Raw genomic sequence first — 21,650 nt, forward strand, 5'->3', positions numbered from 1 at the left:
CTGAATCTAGCCACCAACTTACGGGCAATATAGGAGTAGTCTAATCACAGCTATGTTAATGGGAGGTGTAAATTTTTACTCGTCAATAGCTCCTAACACACAGATTAGGGGGTCCGAAAGGACCTCAACCTGAAATACATTAGAGATGGTTTTGGTTATTTCCCCCCAGTACCGGTGTAGTTTGAGGCAGTGCCAGATTAAATGGATTAGAGAGCCTTCCTTCCTATTACATTTAAGGCATAGTGGAGATTCCCTCCTACCCCAGTGATAAAACTGAATGGGTGTACGGTAAGCCCTATGTAGTAGAAATAGGTGGGATAACCTGTGGGACTGTGAGACTGATGTAATCAGACCAGATTGTGAACACATCTCCAAGGCTTCATCATCTACCTCTCCCAGATCCTGCATCCATCCCCTCCACCATGGCAAAATTGTCGGATCTTGTAGATTTGACAGTAACACTGAATAAATATGGGATATTAGGCCTTTTTTACCCATGAGCTTGTATAGCATGTCTCAACTGGATATATCGGTAAAACTGCTGTCTAGGTAGATTCAATTCCATCTGAAGGTCCATGAAGGATTTTAGCACATTTTGATTATACAGTTGGGAAACATTACAAATGCGAGCTTGTTGCCATGACTGAAAATCCTTTAATTTATGTAACTCCACCAGGTTTGGATTATGCCATAGTGGAGTAATGTCTAGAAAACCCACTATTCCTAAACTTACAGTCCATAATTTGTTCAAAAGTATAATAGTGGGAGCTGATTGGGTAAACCAGCCTCTAAGCCCGCTAACGTAGTCGCCATCAGCGATCCTGTCTGCAATAAGCTATTTATCGGGTCTGATTCAGTTGATAATCCACCACCACTCAGGTGCTGTAGCTGAGAGACATAGAAATACAATTTTGGATTAGGCACTGCCGCCCTCGCTGATCCTCGCCATACTGCAGTATGGAGAGACGGATCCTAGCTACTTGTTTCTTCCAAATCAAGGATCGGAATAGGGTGTCAATACACGTGAACCATCTATGTGGAATTCACTTGGGGGAATTATGCATTATGTACAATAATTGGGGACATCACACCATTTTAATTAGGTTTATCCTACCAATTACTGACAGTGGCAGCTTACACCACATATTACAGGTCATTTGAAGTTTCCTGAAAAGGGGCAGCAGATCTTCTAAATATTTGGCAGGGTTAATAGACACCCAAATATTTGAATGAGGAGACTATCTGTAGGTATTCCGCAGCAACCGGCAACGTTTTTGGGTTGTCCACATTCAGTAGTAACGATTTACTCCAATTGATGGAGAATCCCAACAAAGAGCCAAAGTATTTTATCACTGACATTACATTAGTAAGGGACTCAGCAGCATCACCAAGATAGAGGAGAGAGTCATCCGCGTAGAGGTACATTTTCTCTACACCTGATTCCCTATTGAAGCCCACAATAGAAGGAGATCTTATTGTGGCCACCAATGGCTCCAGGGCTAGCGCAAACAGCAGGGGTGAAAGCGGGCACCCCTGTTGCGTGCCCCTCAAAAGGGGAAAAGAATCTGCGAGATCTTCATTTATGTGTAGCCTAGCAGAAGGAGCCGCATATAGCAGCTTCACCCAGGCTATGAACTTGTCTCCCAGCCCAAAGCACCTCAGCACTTCCCATAAGTAAGTCCATTCAACGCTGTCAAATGCCTTAGCTGCATCTAGCGACAGTATGACTCTGTTACCTGGGTTGTCTACAGGCAACTGGAGATTAAGAAACAGTTGCTGATATTTAAGGCTGTGGACCTAGAGGGAATGAAACCCGATTGGTCTTTATGAACAATTTTATGGATGATTTTTGCCAACCTAGTAGCCAGAACCCTAGCCAGCAGTTTTACATCGGTTGTTAATAATGAGATGGGCCTACATGAGTCCGGGGAGTGGGCATCTTTGCCTGGTTTCAACAATAAAACTATCACTGCTTCATTCATGGATAGGGGTAGGCTTCCCCGCTCCAGAACATCTAAAAAGACCTCTCTCAGTTGTGGTATCAGAATCTCAGCATACCGTTTATAAACTTCCACCGGCAAGCCATTCACTCCTGGAGACTTGCCAGGAGAAGAAAGAGCCAGGGCTTCCATTAGCTCCTCAACAGAGAGGGGGGCATTTAATATATATCTGATGTTAGAAGTTGGGGAAAATGACTATTCTAAAGAAAGGACCTGATTGCAGTTCGTGTTGGGGAGACCTTGGAGGAGTACACATCAGCATAGAAATCTGTAAATGTATTCAATATACCCGAGTCTGAGGAGATCAGGACTCCCGCGGAGTCGGTAATCGCTTCTGTATATGAGGAGCATCTCAGCGACTTTGCCATCATTGCAAGCATGTGATCTGTGCTTTCTCCCTCCTCAAAAACCTTTGTTGAAGAAGGAACTGCTTGTTTTTAGCTTTTGTTAGAACCCTATGTTTAGCTATATGCTGGGCTTCTTGCCATGTCCTTTTGGTTTGTTCAGAGGGGGAGCCAACAAACCCTGACTCAGCCCTCTCAACCTCCCGCAGCACAAATTGTTCCCAAGAACCAGTCCTAGTCTTAATGGCATTAATAGACTTAATAAATTGGCCTCGTAGGAAGGCTTTCAGCGTGTCCCAGAAAATACTAGGGACCACTGATGGTTTATTGAGTTTAATAAAGGTGGAAAGAGAATTGCATATGGGATCCGGGTTAGTAAACAGCGACAACCAGAACGGGTTGATTTTCCGGTAAGTCCTTTTGACTATACCTGATGTGGTGATTTGGATAAACAAGGGAGAATGGTCAGAGACAGTTCTTGCCTCATAATTGGAAGAGGACACCAATGGGAGCATAAAGTCATTGCCCAGACCAAAATCAATGCTAGAGAGCCCGCCATATGTGGCTGAGTGGCACGAATAACATTTAACTTCCGGATGTCTAAACCTCCAAACATCCCTTAAGCCCAGCTCAGATAGGAGCCGAGCAAAGGGTGTTGGACCCCTCCCAGTGCCCATCAAGTGCGCCCTAGTAGAGTACTTGTCCAGGTCAGCATCCAGGTAATTATTAAAATCCCCAACAATGAGTGCTGGCATGCCAGGATGATGTGCCAAAAATAACATCAAATTAGGCTCAGTAAGTAGATAATTATCCTGTAGATCACTGTAGAGCAAATCAATCAAATAAAGGCACTCACAGTCCCACACAATATTGGTCAGTACTTATCCAGCCATTGCATTGCTAGGTTTGGTTTTTCAAAGAAATGTACTTTGTCTCTTGCAATCACGCATAAGCGGGCATGGCGTACTGCAGTTCCAGAGAACTAAGCCTTTTTTCACATCATTGAACTGGGCCCTTTCTTTTTGTACTTCTGCCGAAAAGTCGGGAAACAATGAAATCTTGAAATTGTCCATCCCCAGGGCATCCCCCATAGATCTGGCTTTGGACAGGATAACATCACAATCTTTGTAATTCAGTAATTTCATCAGGAAGGGTCTAGGCGGGTTGCCTGGGGGTAGAGGCTTGGTGGGGACACGATGCGCGCGCTCCACCGCAAACATCTGAGAAAATGAATCTTTCCCGAATGTATTTAGCAATCACTGTTCTATGAATTGTACAGGATTCTTTCCTTCCATTTTCTCAGGGATACCTATGGCCCTAACATTGTTTCTGCAAAGTCTGTTTTCTAAATCATCAAGGAATGCAGAATGTTTGGCCACCAGCAACTGCTGGGCATGTGATTCTCTTTGCAGGGGAGCCCACTCATCCTCCAAAGTACTGATGCGTCCTTCCATGGCAGACATATGGTCTCTTAATTTTTGCATATCCTGGTGGAGAAATGACAGCTCTGCCTTGACCCCCTTCCCCACTGTGGCCGGGAGTGTACTCACAGTGTTCTATGGGAGCAATGGCGCAGACGCATCCTCCTGAGGGACCGTGTCATCCGCATCAGATTGCGAGCCGCTGTGATCCACCATCACATCACCAGGCAGTGCAGGGGAATCTTGTGCTGTAGGCAATGAGAACAGCTTCTGCACGGCCTCCACATAGGTCGCTTTAGCTGATTTTAGTAATGATCCGCCATCTTGAGCTACATGGTCCGGAGCAGAACGATTAGCAGATCCACGTTTGGACAACGCTACAGCAGGCAGGAGACACAACAACCAGAGCACCGGAGATCCAGCAAGTGTCACGGGGTTCAGGGGCCTCAGAAACAAGCACTGGTGGGCAGTTATCAGGATGATATAGTGGAGATTCAGCAGAGCTCACAAGCTACGTGACCGGCTACATGCACTCTCAAGCCATGCCCTCAATATACAATGTTTTAATACTTGTATGCAACATGTTTGAGATTTTTATGGGAATTTTTCTAACTATATAATAAATTAATTTTTACAAAAATACCTTTTTTTTATTGCCTTAAAAATCCCACAATAGAGGTTTTACATACTTTTTCAAGTTATAAGGGATGCTGGCAATTACATGCCCAATCATATGAGTCGCTTTGAATTTTTAATATATACGTGGCTTAATAATGCTTAATTTATCCAGGTGCAAGTGGTCCTCCAGCTCAAACAGAGTGTGCCGGTGGGGACCAAGTCATGGAAGAACAGAGGACTTATCATCATCCAAGGCTCCTGCTGGGGGGTAAGTGCTACATAAGCTTTAACCCTCTTGGCACATGGGAGAGTCAAGTGGTTTAATTTTACTAATAATCTTCAATCAATCACAAAAGTATGCATCTCAAAACCTTAACAAAAGCATTGAAACTTACCTATTGTAATAGAAGAGAACAAAGTCAATAGATTCAGCTATCTCCTTTCTGATTTGCCAGGAGCATGTAAAATTCCCATCAGCAGGTTTACATTGCAGGTTTTGTGGTTTGGCTTCATCTTCTAGAAAACGTAGAAAGAGATACAATGTAAGAATACTGTATGTTATAAACAAGGTGTTTTTGTATCCGTGTTTGGTTCTGTAGTTACTATATATATGATAATGTAGTGCCCTGCTGTAAATGTTAATACCTAAAAATATCGCAAAATAATTCAGTAATCATATAAATGCACAAGCCAGCAAGACAGTTACATTTATAAAGGCTTTTATGATTCCTAATATCCTTATCTTTAATTGAATGCACAGAGTTTGCTATTTCTTGATATGATTCACTTAACACCATACTGACATACACTAAACATCCCGAGTAATGTTCTTACTGCCGCCCCCAACCCCTGTTTTTTAAGCTACAAAGGCAGCGGATGAAGGTATATACATCCCCCATCACATCACAGCACTGCCTGCCGAACACGACCCATTTCACTGATTCAATGCAGCTATTGGGACATAGTGATGCAGGTTTTAGGGCTAAAAACAGGAGGTGAAATATTGCTTCTTCACCACCTGTCAAATGTGTAAATGAAATGAGATCTAGGACTGAAACTTATTGCCATAGACTATGAAAGAATAACACACACACTCAGACATAGGTAAGCTCTGTGGTGAAATTAGGCTTCTTCTAAGTTATGGGAAGCCAAATCCACCTCACCAAAGTCTCCAATTAAACTGCAATTAAACCAATTAACCATTTCAGTCTGACACACCGCTATAGCGATCTCAGTAAAGAGCCTCTGATGGAAGCTCTTTCCCACGTGATCAGCCGTGTCAAATCATGGCTGATCAAGATGTAAACAGGAAGAGCCATTTATCGGCTTTTCCTCACTCGCGTCTGACAGACGCGAGTAGAGGAGAGCCGGTTGGCTGCTTTCCTGACAGGGGGGGTCTGTGCTGATTGTTTATCAGCGCAGCCCCCCCTCGGATGCCCACCCAGGACCACCAGGGATGGCCACCACACTGGACCACCAGGTATGCCGCCCTAGACCTCCAGAGAAATGCCAATCAGTGCCCAGGCAGCTGCCAATCAGTGCCCATCCCCAATGCCTGCCAGTGCCATCAGTGATGCCTAACAATGCCATCTTTCAGTGCCGCATATCAGTGCCCATCAGTGCCACGTAACGGTGCCCATCAGCGCCCAGCAATGCTGCCTATCAGTGCCCATCGGTGCCCAACAGTGCCGCCTATCAGTGCCACCCATAAGTATCCAGCAGTGCAGCCTTTCAGTACCCATTAGTGTCGCCTATCAATGTCCATCAGTGCCCACCAGTGCCACCCATGAGTGGCCATCAGTGCTGCCTATTAATGCCCATCAGTGCGACATATCAGTGCCACCTACCAGTGCTCTTCAGTGCCGCCTTATCAGTGTCCATCAGTGAAGGAGAAAAGCTACTTATTTACAACATTTTATAACAGAAACAAAAGAAAAACTTTTTTTTTTCAAAATTTTAGGTCTTTTTTAAATTTGTTTAGCAAAAAATAAAAAACACAGAAGTGATCAAATACCACCAAAAGAAAGCTCTATTTGTGGGAACAAAATGATAACAATTCTGTCTGGGTACCGTGTTGCATGGCTGCGCAATTGTCATTAAACAGTGACAGCGCTGAAAGCTGAAAATTGGCTTGGGCAGGAAGGGGGTGTAAGTGTCCTGTATTGAAGTAGTTAAACCCCTCAATTACTGAGTTTCATAGTGTCATCTGATGAGAGCCAGCATTGCCATACTTTCTCAAAATTTTGGGGCAACCTCTGCTCAAGTACGTGGTTTTATAGAAAAGCAATGCCTTATTCACTAAGCCCTTCCAGTAGGCCAGGGAGGGAGCTTCAGGCTTTTTCCAGCATACCGTAGTAGTATAGCTTTGCGTGCATAGAACAAAGTGAGGGAGAGAATGGTTTTCTGCACCTCAAAGCAGTGCCACCTCCTCCACCAGGCCCAGCAGACACACTGATATTGTCATGGAAACAGGTAGTGGGATTAGTCCCTGAATGGTTTTTGTACCCCCTGCCCAAAATTCCTGTATTGGCTGACAATAACAGAATATATGATTGTAATCCACCATGGCGGTAGTACAACACCAGCAAGTTGTGCCATCCGAACCATATATACTGGCTATTCTTGCTGGGGTGTGGTATACCCTATGAAGTATCTTAAATTGAATATATTGATCACGAGCCGATACCAGGACCAAGAATGGATGGTCCCACATATCGTCCCAGTCGTCGTCCTGACAATTGGAGACTAGTGAGCTCCATTTATCTCTACACTTACTGAGTGTCTGGGGCCTTTCGACAAATAGCTCTTTATAAGGTTCTGACAGCGTCTTTCATACGGATTTGTCACAAAGTAACCGTTCCAGGGGTGGAGTTTGAGGTTCCACCATGCCTGCACCAAGCTGTGTGGCGAATGCGTGCCGCAGCTGTAGATAGCGTAAAAAGTACCAGTTTGGTAGAACGTGTCTATCCTTTAATTGACTGAAAGTGAGCAGTGTCCCCCCTCCACTATGTTCTTCAATTGTTTGATGCCGACTCTGGCCCATATAATTGGGTCTGGAATTTCATTAAAATGGGGTAATCTAGGATTGAACCATAGTGGGGTGTCTGGCGATCATACCTCTATTTCAGAGTGCATAAGCACCTTTGCCCTGTCCCGCGTGCATATAGTAGCGCGCATGGAGCCAGTCAAAGGCGCCAAAACCTGTGGTCCCCTGTGCACCAAATAGTAAAGACTCTTGTAGGATCTCATAAGTGCAGCCTCAAGTACTGTTGCTGCATCACCATCATCTCTTACCAGCCAGTGCTGGGCAACCACCATTTGCCCTGCTATAAAATACTTGAGCAGGTCAGGGAGAGCTAATCCTCCGTGTCCATAGGGTTCCTGTAGTGTACAGAGACCTATTCTAGGGTGACCCGAGCACCACAGGAAAGAGCTAAACAGGCTATTTGTGTGCTTAAAGAATGAGCATGAGACCCAGATTGGAGTATTGTGCAAAAAAAAAAAAAAAAAAAACTGGTAGTATCTTCATTTTGAGAAGATTCACCCTACCGATCAGGGAAAGTGGTTCAGGTGTCCAACTGTATCTTAACCTTTGCGAGTAGTGGCATTAGATTGAGTGATAGGTAGTCACCACTTTGGGGTTATACGAACACCCAAATATTTAAATACCAAGACCCAGCTTATAGGGGTGATGCTCGTGCCTGAGCCCCATCGTCAATAGCCATGACATTGGACTTCTCCCAATTACTCTTAGGCCCGAAAACTTTGCAAAGGTGCCTAGAATCTCAAATACTGCTTCTAGGGATGGTCCAGGGTCCTCTAAAAAGAGAAGCATGTCATCCGCATATAAGGCAGTGCATTGACGAATGCCTCCTATCTCAAGGGCTTTTACCTCTGTGGATGCTTGTAGAGCAATGGCTATGGGTTCAATGGCCAAGGTGAATAAGGCCGGGGAGAGTGGACACCCCTTTCATATTCCCCTATCCACGAGAACTGTTCAGAAACTGCCGTGTCTATCTTAATTGTCGCCTTGGGTGTACTGTACAGCAGAGAGATCCAGGTAAGAAAAAATCTTCAAACCCTATATACCGTAGTATCGTGGACATATAATGCCAGTCCATGGAATCAAAGGCTTTAGCAATGTCTAAGGACACTATCACTCTGGCCCCAGGGTTAGTATGACTAATCTGTAAGTGCGCAAATAGCCTGCAGAGATTTGTATTAGTGGATTTCTGGGGAATGAAGCCAGTTTGATCTGTCTACCAGTGTGGTGATTACCTTCGATAATCTTGTGGCTAGTATTTTTGTTAGGATCTATAATCAAGGAGAGCTATGGGTCTATAGGAGGAGCAGCTCAGAGGGTCCTTGCCCGGTTTAGGCAACAGGACCACTTGAGCCTCCATGAGATTTCAGCAAAATCTTGTGTTCTAAGCAAAAGTGGAACAAAGTCTTAAGTCTTGGTACAAGATCTTCCAGGTGTAACCATACCATTTTATAACCTTCTATGAGGAGGTGAGTTGCTATCTAGATAAAAGAAAGCCAGTAGACGTGTTGTATCTGGATTTTACAAAAGCATTTGACGCAGTTCCCCATAAATGTTTACTGTAAAAAATAAGGTCTGCTGACATGGATCATAGGGTGAGTACATGGATTGAAAACTGGCTACAAGGGTGAATTCAGAGGGTGGTGATAAACGGGGAGTACTCGGAATGGTCAGGGGTGGGTAGTGGGGTCCCCCAGGGTTCTGTACTGGGACCAATCCTATTTAATTTGTTCATACACAACCTGGAGGATGGGGTAAACAGTTCAATCTCTGTTTTTGTGGGCGATGCTAAGCTAAGCAGGGCAATAACTGGAGGATGTGGAAATTTTCCAAAAAGATCTGAACAAATTAATAGGGTGGGCAACTACATGGCAAATGAGATTTAATATAGAAAAAAATTTAAATAATGCATTTGGGTGGCAAAAATATGAATGTAATCTATACACTGGGGGAGATCCTCTGGGGGAATCTAGGATGGAAAATTACCTGGGGGTCCTAGTAGATGATAGGCTCATGCAATGCCAAGCTGCTGCTAAAAAAAGCAAACAGAATATTGGTATGCATTAACAAGGGGATCAACTCCAGAGATAAAACGATAATTCTGCCACTCCACAAGTGTCCGGCCACACCTAGAGTATGCTGTCCAGTTCTGGGCACCAGTCCTCAGGAAAGATGTACTGGAAATGGAGCAAGTACAAAGAAGGGCAACACAGCTAATAAAGAGTCTGGAGGATATAAGTTATGAGTAGGGATGAGCCGAACACCCTCCTGTTCAGTTCGCAGCAGAACATGCGAACAGGCAATTTTTTTTTTTTTTTAAACGGATGTTTTTTCAGGAGCAGTGATTTTTTTCATGCTTAAAGTGAAACAATAAAAAATGAAATATTCCTTTAAATATCTTGCCTGGGGGTCTCTATAGCATTTTTCCCGTGTTTAGAACAGTATCACAGCAAAATGAAATTTCTAAAGGAAAAATTGTCATTTAAAACTGATCGCGGCTGTAACAAATTGTTGGGTCTCGGCAATATAGATAAAAGCCAATGAAAAAAATGGCATAGGGGTCCCTCCCAAAATCCATACCAGACCCTTATCCGAGCACACAACCTGGCAGGCGGCAGGAAAAGAAGGGGAACGAGAGGGCACCCCCCCTCCTGAACCGTACCAGACCACATGCCCTAAACATGGGGAAGGTGCTTTGAGGTAGCCCCCCAAAACAACATGTTGATGGGGTCAAGGGCCTCATCCCCACAACCATTGCCCGGTGGTTGTGGGGGTCTGTGGGGGTTTGGCTACCCCAAAGCACCCTCCCCATGTTGAGGGCATGTGGCCTGGTACGGAGCAGGGGGGCGTTCTCTTGTCCCCCCTCTTTTCCTGTTGCCTGCCAGGTTGCATGCTCGGATAAGGGTCTGGTATGGATTTTGGGGGGACCCCTACGCCATTTATTTATTTGACGCAGGGTTCCCCTTAATTTCCATATCAGACCCTAAGACCCTTTTTTTCATTGAGTTTTATCTATATTGCCGAGACCCGACAATTCATTACGGCCGCAAACAATTCATTTTAAATGAAAATTTTCCTTTAGAAATGTCATTTTGCTGTGGTACTGTTCTAAACACGGGAAACATGCACCACTTTACAGGCATACTATAGACACCCCCCATGCACAATATTATATAGGAATATTTCATTTTTATTGTTTCACTTTAAGCATTAAAAAACTCACTGTTCTCGAAGAAACAGGCATTTTTTTAAAAATTACTACATTGATACATGTCCCCTGGGGCAGGACCCAGATCCCCAAATGCTTTTTATGACAATAACTTGCATATAAGCCTTTAAAATTAGCACTTTTTATTTTTCATGTTAGTGTCCCATAGACTTTACCGGTGTTCCGGCAGCTTTCAAATTTTCTGCGAACACTGCATATTGTTTGCTGTTCGGTGAACACCCGATGTTCGATTCAAACTTACGTTTGACTTGAACATCGGGCTCATCCCTAGTTATGAGTAAAGGTTGCGAGCACTGAACTTATTCTCTCTGGAGAAGAGATGCTTGAGAGGGTATATGATTTCAGTTTATAAATACCGTACTGGGGACCCCACAATAGGGATAAAATGTTTTCACAGAAGGGAGTTTAACCACTTCACCTCCGGACCATTTGGCTGGCCAAAGACCAGAGGACGTTTTACAATTTGGTACCGCACTGTTTTAACTGGTAATTGTGCAGACATGCAATGTTGTACCCAAACAAAATTTACGTCTTTTTTTTTCTGACAAATAGAGCTTTCTTTTGATGGTATTTGTTTGCCTCTGCGATTTTTATTTTTTGCGATACAATTCTTTTGCTAGCGGAGGAGCCCGGCTTTCTTCTTCACCGCCGCCCTCTTCTTCCGACTTCGGGGGTTTGTCCCCCTCTTCGGCTCTTCTTGCCGGGCCACCGCGTCTTCTGTCGCCACTGCCACTGTCTTCTGTTCTTTTCTTCTCTTCGGCGTGCGGCGCCTTATATAGGGACCTTACCGGATGATGTCCCCGCCCATTATGATGTCACAGTCCCAGAGGATGCTGGGACTGTGACATCATAATGGGCAAGAACATCATCCGGTTATGTCCCTATATAAGTCGCCGCATGCCGTGTCCCTGCCATTGTGACCGGAGACAGCGACGGGGCAACATCTCCAGAAGAGAAGAGAAAAGAAGAAGAGAAGAGAAGAACAGAACAGAAGACAGCGGTGACAGAAGAACCGAAGAGGGGGACAAGACCCCCAAAGAGGGGGACAAGACCCCCGAAGTCGGAAGAAGAGGGTGGCGGAAAGAAAGCCGGGCTCCTCCGCTAGTGAAATAGCTAGCAAAAAAGCAGAATATAGCGGAGGAGTCTGGCGAGAAGACCCCCGAAGACGGAAGAAGACCCCCGGAGACGGAAGAAGACCCCCGGAGCTGTGCAATAAACTATTTTAACCCTTGTGTGTTGTTTTTTTTTGTACATTTTTTTCACAGATGAATGGGTAGAGGCCCTTGTCCTCATCAACATGGGGACAAGGTGCTTTGGGGTGGGGGGGCCGTGCGGCCCCCCTTCCCCAAGGCACCCCCCCATGTTGAGGGCACGCAGCCTGGTACGGCTCAGGGGGGGGGGGGGGGGGCGCTCGCTCGTCCCTATCCCCTTTCCTGGCCGACCGGGTAGCGTGCTCCGATAAGGGTCTGGTATGGATCTGGAGGGGACCCCCACGCCGTTTTTTTGGCATAGGGGGTTCCCCTTAAACTCCATACCAGGCTTAAGGGCCTGGTATGCTCTCGGAGGGGGAACCCACGCCAATTTTTTAAAATAAATTTGGCGTGGAGTTCCCTCTTGAGAGCTGATAATTCTCTGAGAGTCGCCTCCGTATAGACGGAGATCCAACTTGGAGGTGACCTCCATTGAAATCAATGGGTACCAGTCGCCTAGAAGTCGGATTGAAGTAGTACAGGAACCTTTTCTGAAGTCGGAGCGACTTCAGTAGTGTGCATTAAGACGGCTCTCATTCACTTACATTGATTTTTACATGTAGCGCGACTTGAGGTGACTAGGGGCGACCTAAAGTCGGATCCTGAGTTGCCCCTGTGTGAACGGGCTCTAACACTGCATTCTTGGGATGCTAGTATAGATCTGATCAGATCAGATATCGATCTGTTCAGACACTATACCACTAAGGGAGGTGTATGCTATGTGCATGGGTGTTAGTGGTACTGGCACTAACCTGACACTGCCTTGGGTGACGCAGACCCTATCTGATCCTAAAACCTAACTTGTATCACCCTTATATCAGGGGGTTAAACCTTTATTGGGTAATAAAGGCAGATGCCCTGACACTATAAAAACAAACGAACTAACCAGCGTCACCCGTAACAGTTATACGGTGATCACTGGTGAAAGGGTTAACTAGGGGGCAATCGGGGGGTTAAAACCTTTACTAGGTAGTATATGGGGGTACCTGACACTATAAAAAGCTGACGGTGAACCTAAATACTTACCTGGCTAACTAGTGTCACCTGTGACACTAATACGGCGATCATAAAAAAGATTGCATAGTGACACTGGCGACAGGAGGTAATAAAGGGGTTAAACCTTTATTGGGGGGGTAATGCAGTGATCAGTGATCAGTAAAAGAATAAAAACTGCTATTGGTGTCACTGTGACAGGGGGTGATTGGGGGGTGATTTGTGTACCTACGTGTTCTACTGTATGTGTAGTCTTGGAGCAGACTTATTTGATGTCTTCTCTCCTCAGTGCCGAAACAAAAATACACAAGGATAGATGACATCACTTCCTCTGCTCCGGTTTACATTACAGAAGCAGAGAAAGCATTCCATTCGCCAGGAGCGATCGTGAGGGGGTGGCTATGAATCAGTGGCCTCCCCCTCAGCACAGATCGCTCCTGAAGCGATTCCGACCGCCGCAGGCCCCCCGCCTGCTGGGAGGCAGGGACGTACAGGTATGCCCATATGCCTGCCTGTGCCATTCTACCAACGTACATCGGCGTGCAGCGGTCGGCAAGTGGTTAACAAGACACTCATTAAAATTAGACGAAAAGAGGTTTAACCTTAAACTGCATAGAGAGTTCTTTACTGTACGAGCGCCAAGGATGTGGAATTTCCTTCCACAGGCGGTAGTCTCAGCATCAATAGTTTCAAAAAACTTTTAGATAAGAGCCTGAACGACCCCAACATACAGGGATATACAATGTAATACTGACATCTAATCACACACATAGGTTGGACTTGATGGGCTTGTGTCTTTTTTCAACCTCACCTACTATGTAACTATGTAACATTTACAATTCAGCTTACGGTAGGCATGTGTTGCACAAATAATGCAGGTGTAGGAAACACAGAGATGCAGTAAAAAAGTTTGTTGTATTCTCACTCTCTTCCTCAGTGTAAAGTCGAGTCTCCAGTTTTCTCTCAGGCACAAAACTAAAATTGATGACATCTGCTGAGTTCCAATTTGTAGCCCAAGCTACATCACATGTCCAATTTGAATGCGTCAATGAACTCCCGGGCACACTTTTCTTCTGACAAGCACTTTCCTCTCTAGGAAATTGAAATAAAAAGAAAAACTTTCACTTTCATACATAAAAACAGACAGGCAACACAGAAATATTTTTAAAGCATCCTGTTCTGCTGACCACACAGAGAAATGTTCACAATATTTCTTAACTGATCTTGAGACATGTTTTTTCCGTTAGTTGGCACAGCTGCCACATGCCTTTTAAAAGAAACTAGTACTCCCCAACAGCTCAGATAAGAATAAAAGGATACAAATTGGAACCTACAGCCTTTAGGTCTGCCATGCATCGGGGATGTTCCCAAATCATCCCCTCTCTGCTTCATATTTGCATAATTGCTATTGAAACTTTAACTATCACTATTTGTGCTAATTCAAACATACCTGGAATTGAGGGCAGTGGGACCCAGAGACATAACTAGAATCTTCAGGGCCCCAATGTAAGAAACCATGAAGGGCCACACTAGTCCCTGACCGGGGCCCTTCTCACTGATCCTGGGGCCCTTTATGATGGTACCACCCTCCTGCCATCCTGGGGTCCCCCCCATGTGGCAGAACGTCAGAGCCCAGTTGCCAGTGTGATGCTGGTAGTTCTGCCACTGGTGTCGGTAGTTTTTTTTAATTTTTGTTGTTTTATTTTATTTTTTACCATTTTTTTTTTTTTTTTACCGTTTTATTTTTCATTCTTTTTTAGGAACCCTGTTGGGAGCTTAGGTGAAATATCAGGGGTCCAAACAGACCCATTTTGTCTCACTTTTGAGACAGAGAAAGGGACTGAGGATAGATTCTTCAGTCCCTTTCTCTGCAGCCATAGCTACACAGAATGAATGAACAGGAATAGCTCTGTACAGAGCTTCCCATTCATTCATAAACTGAAGCACAGTAAATTTACTATGCCTCAGCTATGAATGAAGATCACCAGCAGCCAGCGGGAGGGAGGGGGAAACTCAGCAGCACTGCAGAGGGGCCAGGGGAGCACACAAGGGCCCAGGGCAGCAGGACATTGATAGATAGGTGACAAGAGCAGCATACAGAGGGGCCGATGCCCTCCATTTCCCTCCATCAGCCACTGAATGTTGCGCAGGAGGGAGAGGAGAAGTGGGCATTTGGTAGTTATATGGAGGGATTGATTCCTCTACATGCTGCCGCCTTCCTATCCAGCTGTACAGGGAGGTCACACGGCCACCTGGATCATGGAGCTGGATCCCAATGGTGACCCTTGTGACCCCTGTACATACACCCCTTGACTCACCATAAATGTGCGCTATTCGCAGATGATCTTTTTTATTTTTTATCAAGTCGCCTCATAACACCTTTTCTAATTTATGTCATCAACAATTTGCTTTGTTTTAGGCCACCACGTCTACCTAGGTAATTCAGAAGCTATTAATATTAATTTAGATGCTAGGGTCTACAAGATCTTTCAATTTCAATTCTCTTGTGTCTGGCAAATTCACTCATTCTCTTATCTAGGGGTAAGCTAACTCCAAATGTGACAAGCAAATACATTTTTCTTTAATAGGCCAAATTGTATGAGGAGATGGTGAAATGGTCTTCCATTTCCCTTTCTTGGGTGGGTAAGATGGCCTCTGTGAAAAATGACCATTTTGCCAAAATTGGTGTTATTTCAGAACATTGCCAGTAGCTGTCCCCACCATAGAACTTAATAGATTTCAAGCTTGAGGTTTAAAATTACTTTGGGGAGACCAAGGTCACGGAGTGCAAAAGCACATGCTATTTACCCCAAAAAACTTGGGAGGCCCGGGGGGTACCTGACTTTTGGAAATACTATTTGCCGATACAATTCATCCAATTAACTCAAATATATTCTTATATTGATAAACCGATCTGGGTGTCCCTAGAGTCGCAAGCCTGTGGGAACATGACCAAAGATTTAATAATGTGGTTGCATCTATTGAAAAGAAAATAAACTAGTACTCAAGAGAAATTTGATGCAATTTGTGGAGGGAGGGATCCCTTGGAGCTATGTCTCTGTGCTCCCTGTTAACACTCCTCTTGTAATGGGCAGTCCTGAATAGGGATGAGCAGCGCCCAGGGCAAAGATGCCAAACTGTGCCCCCCTTTGCCTTAGGGTTAGGGTCAGGGTGCCCCCTAGCCCCGCAATAAACCATTGCGCCAGGGGCAGCCGCCCCTCCTGCCCCTCCTTGTCCCGGCCCTGGGCGTGTTTGCAAACTCCATGTGCAGAGCCCACCAGGAATTCGGCACTGTTCTGCGCTAATCACAGGCAGTGAGACATTTCCTGATCTCTGCAGCCTCACATCGGGAAAATGTCTCACTGCCTGTGATTAGCGCTGTGCAGTGCTGATTTCCTGGCGGGCTCTGTACGTGGAGTGTGAGAACATGCCCAAGCTCATCCTTAGTCCTGAATATTACAGATCAGGTGCTCCGATGTGTGCTCATTCCTGGTAATTAACCAAGGGCTCATTAACATTTGTGCTATCTCACTGATGATCTGCAGTGTAATGCTCTTCAGAGGGATCGAGAGGTGGAGAGGAGGTGGTATGTTTTTTGCAAAAATGAGGCCTAACAAAGCACTGAAGACATTGGATCACCATGGTAGTCAGGCAAGTACAATATGTAGAAGCAGCCCCTAGTACACTTAGTACTGTAAGCATTTCCTAAAAATTTGAATAGATCAGCAGTAACTGGTCGAGATTCAAACTGTGTATGGGCAGGCTGAATGCACCAAGTTGATCGATTGATCAGCTTGGGTACAACCAGCATGCTGGGTTTTACCTGCGATTATCACTAGTGGCTGCTATAGCCGCTAGCAATAATCTCTGTCTTCTTCTGGCAGGGATGACTTCTCCCACCTCCCCTGTCGGGAAAAGATATTTGCCTGGCAGGAGAGATTCCCACATCAACACTGTTGATGGGGGAATCAAGCAAATTTCCTAGTTGAAAGTTGCTCCTTTGGCTTGCCTTAAGCCTCGTACACACTTAAAACAAACTTTTCCATGGATTTATGTTGACTAAAAGTTTAGCCTCATACACATGATCAGACTTTAAACTAACTTTCCTGTGGATTTCTGTACAAAGGGCGTTGGCTGTGAACTTGTTAAGCATACACACGGCAGGACTTTTTCAGCCAAATGTCACTGAATCACGTGTTTTTTCTGCTCTTTACCACCTCCCTTTGGTCAACTTCTGTATTGTTGTCTGATCTTTTGCATTGGTTCTGAGCATGAACATGTTTGTACTTTGTGCAAAAGTCCTATGGTTTTCTGTACACACGATCAGACTTTGCTCCATCTGTCTTTTGTTGCCGGAAAGTTTGTCTGTTCGCACAGCCAACAAAAGTCTGATGAAAACCGAAAAAGTTTGTCCGATGAAGCGTACACACAGTTGGATGTTGCCTTAAAACAGCTCATTTGTATTTTTTGTTGTCATAAAGTCCAATTGTGTGTATGGGCCTTATCAGATTTTCTGCTGGTTTTTGTCTTCAGATTTACCAAAACCATATAATATGAGGTCAAACCTTAGGAGTTTCAATTTGTATGCAATCAGGCAGGCCCTTGCACTACATGGTTTTGGTAAATCTGAAGACAAAAAATCAGCAGAAAATCTGATAGTGTGTATGAGGCTTTAGACTTATACTAAATGCTCCAGGATTCCTTTGCAATATTTGCTGCTATAATACAGAGTGTTAAGGCCTGTACACACGATCAGACTTTTTGACAACAAACATGCGAAGAAATTAGCTGATTTAAAATTCGACTGTGTATACTCTCCATCGGACAAACTTTTTCCGTTTTCATTGGACAAAAGTTCGTTCTGCAAACAGAAAAACTTTTCGGCAACATAAGTCCGATGGAGCAAAGTCCTATCATGTGTACAGAAAACCATCGGACTTAAAGTTGTTGTAAACCCTCCCCCACAACTTTGTCCCATGTAAATCAGCATACAAAATCCCTAATGAACACTGCTTGTATATATCTCCTTACTTGCTTAGTATTGTTGTAATCCTTGTTGTTCTGTATAATGACGTCACTGAGCATACCCAGATCTCCCCTGATTTACGGCACACTCTCTATGTGCTTATCTATCTGTTATCAGGACTTCCTACGGCACACAACACTGAACTCCCGGGAGGCTGCATAATCACTCAGAGATTCCTCCTACACACCATGTGACTGTGTGACATCACATGCAGCGTAAAGCAGGGCATGGGACAGCATTACTGCAGTCTTATCAGCTGAAGTTGATAGGACTCACACAGGCAAACACTAGATAAAATCAATGTAAGGGCGGAAATACACTCCACTGTGGACTCAGAAAACAATACTTAAGATGGCGCTGCCTTACCCCTGGAAACAAGTTTTTTTTAAAGTTTTTAAAGTAATATGCAATTTGGGCTGGATTACAGTGGCTATAGTTTGAAAATTACTTATTATAATGGACTAAATGAAAAGAACCATCAGAGTGGGAGAGTTTACTTCCTCTTTAAGTCCAAAGTACAAACACGCATGCTCAGAAGCAATGCAAAAGATAAGACAACAATACAGAAGTTGACCAAAGGTGGCGGTAAAGAGCAGAAAACCCACCTGATTTGGTGAAAGTTGGCTGAAAAAGTCATGCCGTGTGTATACAATACAAGATCACGGCCAACGCCCTTTGGACTGAAATCCACGGAAAGTTTGTTTGAAGTCCGATCGTGTGTACCAGGCTTAACAAACACCCTTTGTTTTTTCTATGAACTTTGGTTCTGAGAATTTTAATCTTGTACATCTATTCTCTTACCACTTTGAGTAACAACATTTTCCTTCAATATTAACCTCAATGATGTTGGGTGAATTATATAGTAAATTAGAGAATCTGACATGTATAACCGGGTTTCCAGGGGCGGACTGACCATTCGGGCATTCGGACGCCGTCCGAGGGCCCGTGGCCAGTAGGGGGCCCGTGAGTAGCTCCTATGCTGCTGGCAGTGCTGCGGTGGAGCCGTTCTGCCGCTGCGGGGGGGGGGAGGGGGGCGGCGAAGACACAGCATCTCCCCTGCACCTCTAGCTTTCAGTCCAGTAGGGGCCCGGGAGATGGGAGGCGGCGATCGAATATGTTGTTGCAGCGGTATCTCCCTCAGGCTTGTATTTCTCCATTACAGTGTATAGAGTGGAGAGGGGAGGGGCCTCTGACCCGGGCAGCTATAAGTTTCACTCTTCAGTGAGTTGCTCGGCTTGTATACTGTTGACTGCTGCCCGGGTCAGAGGCTCCTCCCCTCTCCACTCTATACATTGTGAAGGAGAAATGCAAACCCCAGGGAGATCCCGCGGTCCACAGGCACCATAGAGCTGCCGATCGCCCCTCCCACCTCCCCGTGCTGGGGATTGGATGTGCACAGCCAGGTACAGGGGAACCTGGGGGGGGGGGGGGTTTAAGTCTGGGGACCCTGACATATGGAGGGGGCTCTCTGGGGACCCTGACATATGGAGGGGGCTCTCTGAGGACCCTGATGGAGGGGGGCTCTCTGGGGACCCTGATGGAGGGGGGCTCTCTGGGGACCCTGATGGAGGGGGGCTCTCTGGGGACCCTGAAATATGGAGGGTGCTCTCTGAGGACCCTGATGTATGGGGGGCTCTCTGGGGACCCTGATGTATGGGGGGCTCTCTGGGGACCCTGATGGAGGGGGGCTCTCTGGGGACCCTGATGGAGGGGGGCTCTCTGGGGACCCTGATGGAGGGGGGCTCTCTGGGGACCCTGATGGAGGGGGGCTCTCTGGGGACCCTGATGGAGGGGGGCTCTCTGGGGACCCTGATTGAGGGGGGCTCTTTGGGGACCCTGACATATGGAGGGGGGCTCTCTGCGGACCCTGACATATGGAGGGTGCTCTCTGCGGACCCTGAAATATGGAGGGGGCTCTCTGAGGACCCTGATGTATGGGGGGCTCTCTGGGGACCCTGATGGAGGGGGTCTCTCTGGGGACCCTGCAGTATGGAGGGGGTCTCTCTGGGGACCCTGATGGAGGGGGGCTCTCTGAGGACCCTGATGGAGGGGGGCTCTCTGGGGACCCTGATGGAGGGGGGCTCTCTGGGGACCCTGACATATGGAGGGTGCTCTCTGGGGACCCTGATGGAGGGGGGCTCTCTGGGGACCCTGATGGAGGGGGGCTCTCTGGGGACCCTGATGGAGGGGGGCTCTCTGGGGACCCTGAATTATGGAGGGGGCTCTATGAGGACTCTGATGTATGGGGGGCTCTCTGGGGACCCTGATGGAGGGGTCTCTCTGGGGACCCTGCAGTATGGAGGGGGCTCTCTGGGGACCCTGATGGAGGGGGGCTCTCTGGGGACCCTGATGGAGGGGGGCTCTCTGGGGACCCTGATGGAGGGGGGTTCTCTGGGGACCCTGAATTATGGAGGGGGCTCTATGAGGACTCTGATGTATGGGGGGGGCTCTGGGGACCCTGATGGAGGGGGTCTCTCTGGGGACCCTGCAGTATGGAGGGGGCTCTCTGGGGACCCTGATGGAGGGGGGCTCTCTGGGGACCCTGATGGAGGGGGGCTCTCTGGGGACCCTGATGGAGGGGGGCTCTCTGGGGACCCTGATGGAGGGGGGCTCTCTGGGGACCCTGACATATGGAGGGTGCTCTCTGGGGACCCTGATGGAGGGGGGCTCTCTGGGGACCCTGATGGAGGGGGGCTCTCTGGGGACCCTGATGGAGGGGGGCTCTCTGGGGACCCTGCAGTATGGAGGGGGGCTCTCTGGGGACCCTGCAGTATGGAGGGGGGCTCTCTGGGGACCCTGCAGTATGGAGGGGGGTTCTCTGGGGACCCTGAAGTATGGAGGGGGCTCTCTGGGGACCCTGAAGTATGGAGGGGGCTCTCTGGGGACCCTGAAGTATGGAGGGGGCTCTCTGGGGACCCTGAAGTATGGAGGGGGCTCTCTGGGGACCCTGATGCATGGGGGGGCTCTCTGGGGACCCTGCTGTATGGAGGGGGCTCTCTGGGGACCCTGCTGTATGGAGGGGGCTCTCTGGGGACCCTGCTGTATGGAGGGGGCTCTCTGGGGAACCTGCTGTGTGGAGGAGGCTCTCTGGGGAACCTGCTGTATGGAGGAGGCTCTCCGGGGACCCTGATGCATGGAGGAGGCTCTCCGGGGACCCTGATGCATGGAGGAGGCTCTCCGGGGACCCTGATGCATGGAGGAGGCTCTCCGGGGACCCTGATGCATGGAGGAGGCTCTCCGGGGACCCTGATGCATGGAGGAGGCTCTCCGGGGACCCTGATGCATGGAGGAGGCTCTCCGGGGACCCTGATGCATGGAGGAGGATCTCCGGGGACCCTGATGCATGGAGGAGGATCTCCGGGGACCCTGATGCATGGAGGAGGATCTCCGGGGACCCTGATGCATGGAGGAGGCTCTCTGGGGACCCTGATGCATGGAGGAGGCTCTCTGGGGACCCTGATGCATGGAGGAGGCTCTCTGGGGACCCTGATGCATGGAGGGGGCTCTCTGGGGACCCTTCTGTATGGAGGGGGCTCTCTGGGGACCCTGATGTATGGAGGGGGCTCTCTGGGGACCCTGATGTATGGAGGGGGCTCTCTGGGGACCCTGATGTATGGAGGGGGCTCTCTGGGGACCCTGATGTATGGAGGGGGGCTCTCTGGGGACCCTGATGGAGGGGGGCTCTCTGGGGACCGTGATGGAGGGGGGCTCTCTGGGGACCCTGCT

The 21,650-nt window shown here is 47.2% G+C and overlaps 1 protein-coding gene across 3 annotated transcripts in view; it reads right to left on the bottom strand.

Annotated features, from left to right (window-relative positions):
* The window catches only part of LOC143961032 (cytokine receptor common subunit beta-like), a 135,477-nt gene that overhangs the window by 61,532 nt on the left and 52,295 nt on the right, over window positions 1-21,650 (bottom strand). For all 3 annotated transcript variants that reach the window (XM_077470154.1, XM_077470153.1, XM_077470155.1), the window contains 2 exons: window positions 13,824-13,990; window positions 4,779-4,899 (listed from right to left, as the gene is read on the bottom strand). In XM_077470154.1, coding sequence (XP_077326280.1) covers window positions 4,779-4,899; window positions 13,824-13,990 — 288 coding nt within the window. The remainder of the gene's footprint in view (window positions 1-4,778; window positions 4,900-13,823; window positions 13,991-21,650) is intronic.

This window comes from Lithobates pipiens, unplaced genomic scaffold, assembly GCF_037356315.1.
Source record: "Lithobates pipiens isolate NorthernLeopardFrog02 unplaced genomic scaffold, aLitPip1_a1.2 Scaffold_8, whole genome shotgun sequence".
Classification (NCBI taxonomy): domain Eukaryota; kingdom Metazoa; phylum Chordata; class Amphibia; order Anura; family Ranidae; genus Lithobates; species Lithobates pipiens.